The 12,355-nt window shown below is 45.3% G+C and overlaps 2 protein-coding genes across 5 annotated transcripts in view; both read right to left on the bottom strand.

The window, feature by feature from the left end:
* The window catches only part of LOC119390670 (gastrula zinc finger protein XlCGF8.2DB), an 807,836-nt gene extending 806,354 nt beyond the window's left edge, over positions 1-1,482 (bottom strand). The window contains exon 1 of the mRNA XM_049415127.1: positions 1,064-1,482. Within this exon, the coding sequence (XP_049271084.1) occupies positions 1,064-1,393 (330 nt within the window). The 5' untranslated portion in view covers positions 1,394-1,482. The remainder of the gene's footprint in view (positions 1-1,063) is intronic.
* Positions 1-12,355, bottom strand: part of LOC119390677 (gastrula zinc finger protein XlCGF57.1) — a 963,551-nt gene that overhangs the window by 114,816 nt on the left and 836,380 nt on the right. The window lies entirely within an intron of this gene.

Genomic DNA, 12,355 nt, shown 5'->3' with positions numbered 1-12,355 from the left:
GAAGGGGTTCTTGAGAGTTCTCAGGTAGATGGCAGTGAGCAGAATGCCTTTGTTATTGTAATTGATGTGCGCAACACAGACCTCACCAATTCAGCTGCTTGTCTGTGTGTGTTTTCAGTCTGGCGGCCGGTAAAGTGGGATGCGGCCTACGCTGAAGTTGCGAATCGCCGTGTTCTTACATGTGCCCACGCCTCCGCACCTGCAATGAAGCCGCTTGCTGTGGACGACAGAGTGGGCTCATTGCTCCAGGTTTCAGAAAGTGCTAACACGCCAGTTTCTGTGAGCAGAGCGTCTTTTTCAAGGTCGTGCACGTGCGCGTGCACAGACTGTACGTTGAGAGCGGCAAGCGTGAGGCGATTGTTGTGGTTGTGGCATCGAATGAAGGTGGTATCCCAGTCCAAGACAATGTCTAGAGGCCCGCGTGCTAGCTGGGTCTTGTCGTCGACAGCATAGGCGTGCGCAGGGTTCCCCATCAGGGGGGGGCAAAGGTTCATCGCAGCGCCCCCCCACCCTACTAAGTCAATGTATGGGGCAGATTTTGCGCCCCCCCCCCCCTCTTAGGTGAATAGAAGGCTCAATGTACGGGGCAGATCTTGCGCCCCCCCTCTTAGGTGATTAGGGGGGGGCGGCCGCCCCCCTCCTGTGCGCACGCCTATGGTCGACAGACTGTCTGTCGATAGAGCCGCCGACATGTCGGAACCTGAAGTCACCTTTTAAGTTGGTGAGGTATAGGCCGTCGAGGCTGGTAGCCCTGGAAAGTGCTACGTAGACCAACTTCAGTGGTTGGCGCTTATCGTATCCGTTGACTACCTCGGCGTATGTGGCCTTTTGCGACTTATATATAGTTATGGCGTTTGCTTGCGCAATGGGAAACTGTCCTCTTACGCGAGATATTTTTCTGGCGTATATTGTGGTTGTGGTGGTTCGCATTACCACGGGCACCCATTTCAATTCTATTGAGGGGTTTGCGGTAGTGATGTGTAGTGAGATGCAATACGGTTCGTTTTATAACGCTAATCTAATTAAGTATAGCACCGAGCAGGCGTCGTCAAAAAAAACTTACCTCACGTTTTCGCCTCTTCGAGAATGCTGCTCTCGGTGCCTGCGGTTCATTCCGTTCGTAAACGAAGATAGACGGCACCACGCCTGGCTTCAGTCGAGCAGATTTCACCGGAATTCCCATCACACGCATTAGCGATAAACTCCGATGGTAGTCACTGTCACGGAAATGTTTTGAGCAGAGAACAGTGGTTTTCGAAAGCTTGAAATCACCTCGTTTCAGGGCGGCGATCCACTGAGCAGCTTGTTTTTTCTCACGTGGGAACTTGTGAAAGAGTACACCGTCTCGGCCACCGGTGCTCGTACAGCCGTAGGCAGCGCACACGGACGGCATTGAGTGACGAAGTTCTACGTCTGACAGCAGTTCTTTCAAGAGTAAACCTTCACCGTAGGGTGGGAACGTTGATTAGTTAGGATAAGATGGACGACTAACACGGAAAAACAGCACACAGTGATGTCGCGAGCGTCCGGGACGCATCTTTTCTACGGCGGCTCAGTAGTGTAGGCGGTGTAGGCGCTGCCATCTTGGCTACTTAGTACACCCACGGCCGGGCTAGACCAGCGCGCGCGTGCAGTCGAGCCCGGCCGTGGTACACCATGTGACCATCAGCGGCCGCAGCATTGATGATTTGTGTGTACAGTGTTTTATCTGCGAATTTGTTTGGCTTGTAATGTATGTACAGTCAGCTGGAGAGAGGTAGACTACCGTTGCGACTCGTAGTCGTGGAGCACATGATCACTTCACAAGAAGTGGCGTTCGGCTACTGCTTGACGAAGGTTTGATCCCGGCTATAGTGTTCTAGAATATTGGGTAGTGAGCCCACTCTCCGGGGAGAGGGCAGGGTTGCCAGGTACTCGGAGAGCTACCCGCCAAATTTCGGCCCATTAATAGCCCAAAAGTAGCCAAACGTAATTAATAAAAAATAGCCCAAAATAGCCAAACAGACTAAATATAGAAAAGGGTTTCTATTTATTATACTCTATGCAGAGAGAGTTTACACATGTCTCCAATTGTGCTGCTGCTTGCAAGATCGCGTATGTGGTGCAGATAGTATAAATAGAAAGAAAATGTCAATTTATATGCTGGAATTTCTGTTTTGTTGTTGATTTTTATTACTGTTTGTTTTCTTCGAAGTGATGACACAATGTGAAGATTGTAGCCAAAGGAATGGAAAACCCCATGGAGGAGACGATTGCTCGTTTGTTATTTAAAGCTAATAACTAAAGCTAAACGATGCGGATCACATTCAGAGCTTATGTTGGAATCCATATCAAGCTAAGCTAAAGTAAAGCAGTAAATTATATCCTTTAAAATCAACGGCGATGCGTAGAATTTGGCGATAGTAGGCATAGCACAGAAAAATGTTACGAGGCTTATTAAGTTACTTCGTGTGTGCTTTCATTTACACTTTGTACTTAAATCCACAAACTTATCCGCCGTGAGAAGGAACTCAGCGGCATCGCGAAACCCGGCAAAGGAAGCTTCGACTTAAAGGGAAGGGAATGGATTCATTATTACAGACTACCGTAATTGTCTGGTGGATGCTGCTGAGACCTAAAGCCAGGGGCGTAGCCACGTTAGGGCACACCCGGGCCCGTGTCCCCCCCCCCCCCGAAATTTTTTTTGCCATAGCATACAGAGCAGAAAATGACACTCGACCACATCTGCCTGCTCGTCCCCACTACAGATCAAGGAGGTGCCCCCCCCGAAAAAAATTTCTGCCTACGCCCCTGCCTAAAGCATGTAAAAACACAAGTAGAAGACAGTAAAAAGAGCGAAGTAGAGATAAATGTGTATGTAAACACTTGATTCACAACGAAATTGAGGCACAACAACCACCAAGGAGGAGAAAAGGCACTGGAAAAACAAGCATTTGAAGTGACGGCAGGTAATAGCCCAAAAGTAGCCAAATAGCCAACGACAAAAAATCCCGCCAAGTCCACAAAAATGTAGCCCAATTTGGCTATTTATAGCCCAACCTGGCAACCCTGGGAGAGGGTACGTTGCCGCGGCGCAAAAAAATGTAAACGAGTTTTCGTTTTCCTGAGTGCCCGCGTGGCGGCGCTACCATCGTCAGCAATGGGAGCCTTCGCCTCGCTGCTGTAGGGCTGCTGCTGTGTTTCGTCGTCGCTGCAGGTTTTCGGCCGAGCATTGCTTCGTCAATACGTTTCATTTTTCAGTTCCTGTAGTTGTGAATAATGTAGATCGGTAGCAAGGCTTGTTCACGGGCTGCTTTTCATGTGAAGAACTCCATGCAGACAGCATTTTAGATGTGCTGATCATTGTGAAAGCAAGGCTTTGGCAAGAGGTTGGGTGCCGAAGCCATGCCTCAATGCTCTCTCAAAAAATAATCCAATTCTATGTTGTTACGCGACTTCATTTTTGCATTAAGGGGCTAAACACAGACAGAGCAGGCAAACGCCAAAAAGCAAAGCACTTCAAGATAATCCGCTGCACTTAAAATTTTTTTCCTTGCTATAGAAGATTTTTTAAATTTTATTATTGTTCCTGCATTTAGATTTTACAAGTGTAGGTTAAACTTGAAGTATGAATCTTCTCTGAATATTCTTTTTCTGTTTCGCTGACCCAAATACAAGAAAATGCCAGATTTGAAAAACAAGCAAGATAGTATGTTAATTGCCACTCGCCATGCATACTATAGCAATAAACCCTTATTTCAATTGTGAATGCTGGCTTTGGTCCTTGGCGTACCATCAACAGTGCGCTTTAAATGATCTACCAGAACGTCAGTAGATCTGTATAAAAATGCATGTGTTTGAATAGAAATGTGTCTATTATTTGTCATTTTTTTAGTATTTCTTCTGATTCAGTGTCTTCACTTATTGTGTGAACAATATGTGTTGAGTATTCATGTGCTTTTGTGAACTTTTTAAATTTATGCTATGCTAAGTATGCTATTGAAAATATTTAGCGTCTCTTTGTGAGTATTTTTCTAGCATCTATTGGGTTGTTTTAGGAGACATGCTTTTTGCCGCACACGCTGATATGTACAAAATGGGGCAAGGCCCTCTTCAAGCTATTTCAGCTTTTTTCCATCTGTTTTCACTTTGAAAAAAAAAATGAAAGTGATTGATACGCATGGCTTTTGTGGAGTATATAAGGTCATTGTGCTGCCCCACCAAATAAACTTTTCACTTATTTCCGCGAACGATTGTTGTCTACATTTTTCCACACCTTCATTACAAATTCATTTTTCTAAATACAGGAGTGCGGACAAATAGTTCTGTAGAGAAGAGTGCATATGAACCTTTTAGGCATGTTATATAGTGTCAGCAGAATTGCTAACTGAATTTTGCACTCAACTGATAGCGGTGTTTGCATGCAATTTCTTACACAAATATAATTTCCAGCATGTGAGGGGTCTTCAAGAAGCAAAATCTGATTGCATGGTCTACCCTTACTTTCGGTCTTTTATTTCTTGGGCATGATTAGGATAGGTCTTTCCTGCTGTGCACTCCCACACATTTTCTTGCACTTTTCAGGAGAATATATCAACTGAGAGCGCGTAAGGTGCTTAAGTTTGTAGTAATATTGTTTTATTTAGTGAGAGTATGACCTCACTAAAGAGACTACCGAGTACAAACGCTAGCATGAAAATATTAGTCTCTTTTATCTAAAGGCAATCGATGTCAGTGCACGTTAAAGAACCCCAGGTGGACGAAATTTCCGCAGTCCTCCACTACGGCGTGCTTCATAATCAGAAAGTGGTTCTGGCACGTAAAACCCCATAAATTAATTAATTATCTAAACGCAATAAAACTGCGAGATCTTTTTTTTTTTTTTAAGCGAGAGCTCGCTACTGCAATACAAAACTGGCGGTTTACAGCATATATTGCATCCGGCGCCCGCTGATGACGCGCTCATGTTTAGCGATACTTCATGCGCCAGAACAACGGCCAAAGCAAGAATATGCTCACGCAAAAGAAAAAAAAGCAACGAAAATGGCTATGTACAGGGGTTGCACAAGAGCAGTTTGTGCTTGAAGCGCTGGCAAACTAGCCTTCGCGCTGAGGGCAGCAACGCGTCGCTTACATTGCAGGTGGTGGTGGCGCCATCTACCAGGTGAGACATAAAGTGCGTCAGTGCACAGCCTCCAGTCAGCCCACTACCCCTTTCTAGAACACTTTATCCCGGCCGCTTGCAGCTGATTTAAGTTCCAGTTTCGGTTTTGCCTGCTCGCGCCAGGCTGACGGCATGGCTGACGGCACCTTACCCCAGCATAGTCGCTGCCATGGAGGAAGGAAGTCGCTGCACATATTGCAGCTGATTTCAGTTCCAGTTTCGGTTTTGCCTGCTCGCGCCAGGCTGACGGCACCTTACCCCAGCATAGTTGCTGCACATAACTTGCTTGGTCTGTTTTGACAGCCACTTTCTGTCATATTTCGAGTATATATTTCTCGGAGAACGAAACGGCAAGTTTGCGGCCGCACACGGTCCAGCCGGCGTCAGGGACGCCATGTTTACTGCGAGAACAGGCGTGCGGTAAATGAAAAAAAAATAAAAAATAAAGTGTAAGATATTTTTTTTCTACCAACGGCTTCCCACACTTGTTTTATTTTGATAATGAAGATAGCTTTATTTTTTCCAGCCAGGTAACCCTGAAAATTGGGGAATGAAAAAAAATGCCCCCACCTCCCCGAAGGGAATCGTGAGGAAATGCGAATGCATTTCTTGCGCCGAGAGTACACGGCGTAGTAATTTTAATGGCGTAAAGCTGGACACATCGACGCGCTCAAGTGTCTCCCTTTTGGGCGCCTCTTTCAACGAACGCTTCCTACGTGCATTCGTAATCACCTCAGGGATGTTGCCACCGCCTTCAATGCAGCACAAACGCGTTTAGAACGCGCTGTTTTCAGGCTGTGCCAAGGCAGCACAAACGCGCAAACGCGTTTCAAACGCACTGCATTGAGGCGGTGGCGCAGGGAGGAGAGAGAGCGAACGGCGAGAGGAGCGGCGAAGCACTGCACCTACCCTCTCCTACACTCTCTCCACACACGCGGGAGCTCCGCCGAGCTCCCACGATGCGAGCGCCCTCAAACGCCAGAGCGCGCTCCTCCTTTCCACTCACTCTCCGCTACTCCGCCCGCACCACCTGCTCAGGTTGCTAGGGGCGAGGATAAGCGCGCGCGCCCGCAGCTGTTGCCATGGGAGAGGGAGTGAGAGCGGAGAGGCGCGCGGACAACGCCGGATGCCTTACATAGCCCGACTAAGAAATGCATTCGCATTTAAAAGGGTACTATTTCCTGGCGCGCGCGCGCAGGCAAGCGTTTCGGTTCAGTAGCTTCCACAGTGATGCCAAGAAAGGTTTTCGCCGAGTATAGCGCTTGTCCTTTTGGTTTCTTCTACTAGTCCCACGTTTTTTCGCGCTATTTGTTTCCATAATGAATTACCAACTCGCCCAACAGTCTATCCATCTGAGTATAGAGGGCCGTGTACAGTGAAACTTCACTTCAACGAACTTCACGGGACCCCAGGAAAAAGTTCGCTAAAGTGAAAGTTCACTGAACTGGAATAGCTATGCTGCAACTTGTTATCAGGAGCTAAAGAAAACATCAGTTGTTGAAATGAAATTTGAACCCTCCTCTTTGCAATGCTGCATGTTTTGAAAAATGTGGTAATCTTTTGCTGCACTTGTACACTTAGGACAGCAGTGGTCATGAATTGAGACGTTGTGTCCAAGCTTTCATAAGCCTTCTCTGATACAACACTCTGCTGGGCAGCGAAGGACTTTACTTTTTCCAAGTACATCAGTAGCTGAAATTCTTGGTGCTTTTACTACAAGGGTTACTTCTTCCTCCTCCTCTTCTTTCTGAGGTAGGACGCTCGCTACAATCTCTTTTGTAGAAAGAGCAGCGCACGTCTCAATGCGAGAGTCACAGGTGACATAGTCCTCGAAACGCAAAGCACTGTCTGTACCCAACCTTTCAGACAATTTCTGATCAATATGACGTGAGAGGCATTGGACGGTGTCACAAAATATGTTCATAGAACTGAAATGCGCTCTGCATTAATTTCGTTAAACTGAAATGCATTAGCATTGGGTCCAATTGCGCTTCGGCGGGGGATTTAAAAAAAGTCGTACAACTGAATAGTTTGTTTAACTGACATTTGTTTAAGTGGTATTTTACTGTTCTTAGATTTAGGTGGACGTCAATCTTAGAACCTCAGGTGGTCGAAAATTCCGAAGCCGTCCTATACGGCCTACTTCATAATCATGTCATATCTGTTGGCACTTGGCACGTAAAAACCCAAAAATAATAAGTATTAAAAATATGTGCTTCCTTTGCGCTCTATACAATTTGGTTGTTGCTGATTATACAGATAAGCGTTTGCATGACAGGTCGAAGGAATAAAGCCACCTTTGAGCAGAACTTGCGGTATAGGTTGTCGGCGAGAATCATTGAACTTTGCAATCTAGTAAGCTGAGCCATGTCAGAAACAGTTTGATCAACTGCTTGTGCATTTATTACACTGCCTAATTAGTATTAGACAACCGTATAATAAGTGTCTTCAGTCACGGTACAACTAATTAAGAGACGCATAACGTACGCCAGGCCCCCTATGTAATAATGCCAATTTCCACTACTAGTGGGCTTCACCGCACAACAGTCGATACCGCAATACCGTGCACATGTTTTGCAGCATAACACAGCTGTAGAGAAGTGGTTCTTTATTTATAAGCTGAAATGATGGCACTATCTTCAGCAGCCCTTGAGAGGGCACAGCTCAGCGCCATTGGCGTAGGGAAGAGGTGATGAAAGATGTGATAGAAAAGAGAGTAGGAAGAGGTGATCAGGTTCTGGGCGGCTGGGAAGCAGGGGCCCCGACAGGGCGCTGGCAGGTGGGCAGCCGGGCATGGAAAAGGAGAGCATCTCGAATGGACGGGCACCTTCAAAGCTGACCCCTGGGAGTCAGGTGAGTCTAGCAGAATCATGGTTGGAGCTAGCTGGTACTGGTTCATAACTGAGGAAACTTTGCGGCGCAAATTGAACGAAGACACATGGCACAGTGGCGCTGGTACCGTTCTTTTCATTGTCATTTCATTTTAGTGTACCCTTAAGACCGAAGTATTACAGAGGGGAGTGGATAACAATGCATACACAAGCAAGAAAAAAAAACAAAGCAGCAAATGTGGCTAGTTAACACCAAAACTGTTTGGTTAAATGAGTCCGGGAGTGATGATGTCTGTAATAACCACGCCGGGAAGGTGGTTCGATTCCTGAGAGGTCCTGGGAATAAATGATTCATGACAGCTTCTGGTATGGCAGTGCATGATTCCAACCTTATGGATATGATCAATGCGAGATGAAATGTAAGAAGGGGATGATGTGAGGTTATCACGCAGGTAGGAATTGTGGAAATATAGGTTATGGAATAAAGCAAGGCGGGAACACTTACGTCGGGATGAAAGGGGACAAAGTAGCAAGGAGTTTTTCCCAGAAGTTACGCTTGATGTTCGGCTATAATTGCTATAAATGAAAAGCGCAGAATCATTTTGGATTAATTCAAGCGATTGAATATGTGTTGCGGAATGCAGGCCCCATATGGATGAGGCATACTCCATTTTACTCCCAACAAGTGTTTTATATAAGATTAACTTTAACGAGGAAGGACCAGTAGAGACATTTCGCTGAATATAACCTGGTATGCGGTTAGTATTGCTAATTAGCTTATTGATGTGTAATGACCAGGAAAGTGTGGAGGTTATGTAGACGCCAAGGTGCTTGCAGGATGTTATGGCTCCTAGGGGAATATCATTAAGGTAATAGTTTGGTGGAGTAATATTGCTACGAGTTACACGCATTGTTTTACATTTAGTCATGTCAAGTTGCGTTAACCATACGTCACACCAGTTAGCGGTAGTGTTAATATCCTCTTGTAGCGACTTGTTATCATTGTTATCTGAGATTTCACGTAGGATAACGCAGTCATCTGCAAAAAGGTAAATGTTAGAAGAAACATCGTTTGGTAAGTCATTAATTGAGATGAGGAAAAGAAGAGGGCCTAAAACTTATTCTTGTGGCACGCCACAGTTTAAAGGGTCAAATGGAGATGTATGGCTATTTGATGCAACGTACTGTGACCGATTAAGGAGGAAATCTTCAAACCATGCGAACAGGTTAGGGTCAAGACTAATCTTACTAAGTTTAAATAGAATTAGTTGATGACACACTTTATCGAAAGCCTTGGCAAAGTAAAAAAAGACACAGTCAGCAAAGGAACCTTTGTGAAGAATAAGATGGGGGCTGTGAGTAAAAGAAAGAAGTTGTGTTTCGCAAGACAAGTTTATTCGTAAACCATGTTGTGCTTTCGTCAAAGATGAATTATTGTTTAGGTGCTTTGCTAAGTTCGAGTACAAAATATGCTCAAGAACCTTACAGGGATTGCTGGTGAGCGAGATGGGGCGGCAGTTGAGAGGTGAATTTCTGCTGCCGAACTTGTGAAGTGAGACCACCTTTTAGACCTTCCAGACGGCAGGTAGCTGATGGGTGTCTAAATATTGCTGGAATATTCTTGAAAGTAGAACGGATGAATAAGCAACAGTATTTTTCAGAAATTTCGCATTAATTAAGTCAGCACCAGGCCTTGATGACTTCAGACCTCTAATTACATTTTCGACCCCAAGTGGTTCAATGATAATAAAATCCATAGTAGGGTAACTGCACACACAAAAGTTGGAAACGTAGAATTAGAACATATGACAAAGTTGTTACAAAAAACAGAATTAAGAACCTGTGGACATACATCATCAGGTACCGGTGAACCGCTGGAATCTATCAAAGTGACGGAGATATCATTGGAGGGATTTATAACATGCTGAAACTTTTTAGGGTCATTTGCAAGCATTGTTGACAATGTGTGCACGTGGAATGCCTTTTTGGCAAGTTTTATCACCTTTACATAGGCATTTTGTAAGCATCCCATTTCGAAACCAAAGCACTTCTTTTGGCATTTCGAGACGCCCTTTTTTTTGGAAAGCCTTTTTAAGTGAGCGCTGAACCAGGGCTTCTTAACGTTATATGATATTTCACTCGATGAAATAAATTTATAGGTGAGCTCAAGTATCTTATTTTCGAAAACAATCCAGTTTTCATCAACCGTGCGATCATCAAAATGGTTGAAAAAGGGATCAAGAAAGTTAGCTAGCTCAATATTAATGTCCTCAAAGTTCGCCCTGTCATAATGATAAATTAATTTTATTTCGGCAACTGGTTTTAACGCAGGAGACAATAACTTGAACGAAAGACCAAGGTGATCGCTTAAACCTGATATGCATGAAACATTGGCAACTATGTCTGGATGAGAACATAAAATTAAATCAAGGAGGTTAGCGGCATTGTTTGAGATCCTTGTTGGTTCCAACACTAAATGTGTCAGTGAAAATAAGGAGCAGAGATCAAGGGATTCCTTATATTGTGAAGAGAAAGGATTGCAGCGTGGAGGATGAGTATCCCAGCATATGTTGGGAAAGTTGAAGTCCCCCAATAATATAGCGGGGTTGGAAGGGTGCCGCAAGGTAAGTGTGTTTAGCACATCATGAAGCTCAGCAGTGAACGTGGGTGGTTAAGAGGGAGGGCGGTAGCAAACAACCATCGTGACCTTACGGTGGCCGACATCAACACAAGCGCACAGAACTTCAAGGTTACTGTGAATGTTGACGTGATGACACTGTAAAGATTTCTAAATAGCGAGTAGTACCCCTCCGCCTTGACATGCCGTGCGATCGCAACGGAACATTCGAAAACATGACAAGTCAAAGATTTCACAATCTTGCACATGGGGATGTAGCCATGTTTCAGTTAGTGCAATGATACTAGCATTACAGCTATCAACGAGTGAAATTAGTTCGTCACACTTGTTTATCATTATCACACTTCCAGCGTTTGCAACAAGCACTGAGGCTTTTACTGTTAAAGATGCACCACTGCCCCTCGCGCGTTCCTATGTAGCAAATGATGACGCGAATTGACTGGTAGGCTTGCACGATCTGGAACAAGGCTTTGAACACGCTTAACATTGTCGCTTGTTGGGTCATACATAAAACGTTGCTTATCAATGAAAAGTTTGTTAAAATGTAGTTTAAGTGAAGAGGAATCAGGCTGGTTTTTACCAATGTCGAGAAGCTTTTTTTCTAGCGAGCCTTGTAGCAGGCGAATAGTCCTCAGATACTGAAATATTGTTTTCTTTCAGCTTGCTGCACGATGAAAGTATGCTCTCCTAAATTTTAAAGTTTGATAGCTTCATTATGACGACACTTTCCATTTGAAAAAGTACCGATCCGATGCGCCCGTTCAACCGAGTTTTGCGGTAAGTAAGTTAGGAGCCAGGTATCAGGGGAATCTCTTGCGTTACGTGTGGCGCCCATCCTGTTCTTTTGTGTTATGTGTTTTCGTTCAATTTGCGCCGCAATGTTTCCTCGGGTGAGTCGTCACATAGCGTGGATGACAGTACCGTCAGGTCCAGGAACTTGAAGAGGCTCTGGAGGACAGGGCCCTGAAGCCGGCCCGGGACGAGCAGGTCCTCCGACTACCGGATACGGTAGACCGAAGCTGCGGTAAGCCAGTTGAAAGTGGCGTCTCTGCTGGCTATGGACGGGGCAGGCCAGCAGCAGGTGCGTGAGAGACTCCAACTCACGGCAAGATGTACAGACTGGAGATGGCACCAAGCCACGGTGTAAGATATATACTCTTTAGGTGAAGCTATTCACGAGACGCGATTAACTTTCAATGTATCCGCCTTGTGGACTGTCCACTTCTGCCTTCACTGACTGGCTGGAGCTCGGCGAGCAGCGTGCCCCCTGTTTCCGGTCCTTCTTCCGCCACGTCATTTTAACATCGCAAAGCTTTCACAACTCTCGACACAAATGAGAGGGACGGAATGCATTTCACAGCAACGAATGCTGCCCCCACAGATCCGATCCGTAAGTGCAGGATTATGGAGGATTCCCTTTGGGTGAAGCATCGCTGTGGGAGGGGCTGTGGAGGCTGGAGATGTCCTGGGCTACCCGCCAATCTGGGTGGCATGCCTGTAGGTGGTGCTGCAGGGACGAATCTGAAGTTGGCCAAGAGCATTATTACCAGATTTTGTAGCACAAAAAATGGTTCTTTATAGCAGCTGCCCTCAGTTTTGTAGCATTTTGCAAAGACAAGAAAAACAGGATAAAAGCTACCGTATTTACACAATAAGTCGACTCGAATGTAGGTCGACCCCCTAAAATTGCACATTATGAGAAAAAATAAAAGTGGAGTGCATTTCACAAAGGAAATTTATTTA

This window comes from Rhipicephalus sanguineus, chromosome 4 (genome assembly GCF_013339695.2).
Source record: "Rhipicephalus sanguineus isolate Rsan-2018 chromosome 4, BIME_Rsan_1.4, whole genome shotgun sequence".
Taxonomy (NCBI): domain Eukaryota; kingdom Metazoa; phylum Arthropoda; class Arachnida; order Ixodida; family Ixodidae; genus Rhipicephalus; species Rhipicephalus sanguineus.
The sequence above is the reverse complement of the archived record's forward strand: the minus strand, read 5'-3'. Positions and strand labels throughout refer to the sequence as shown.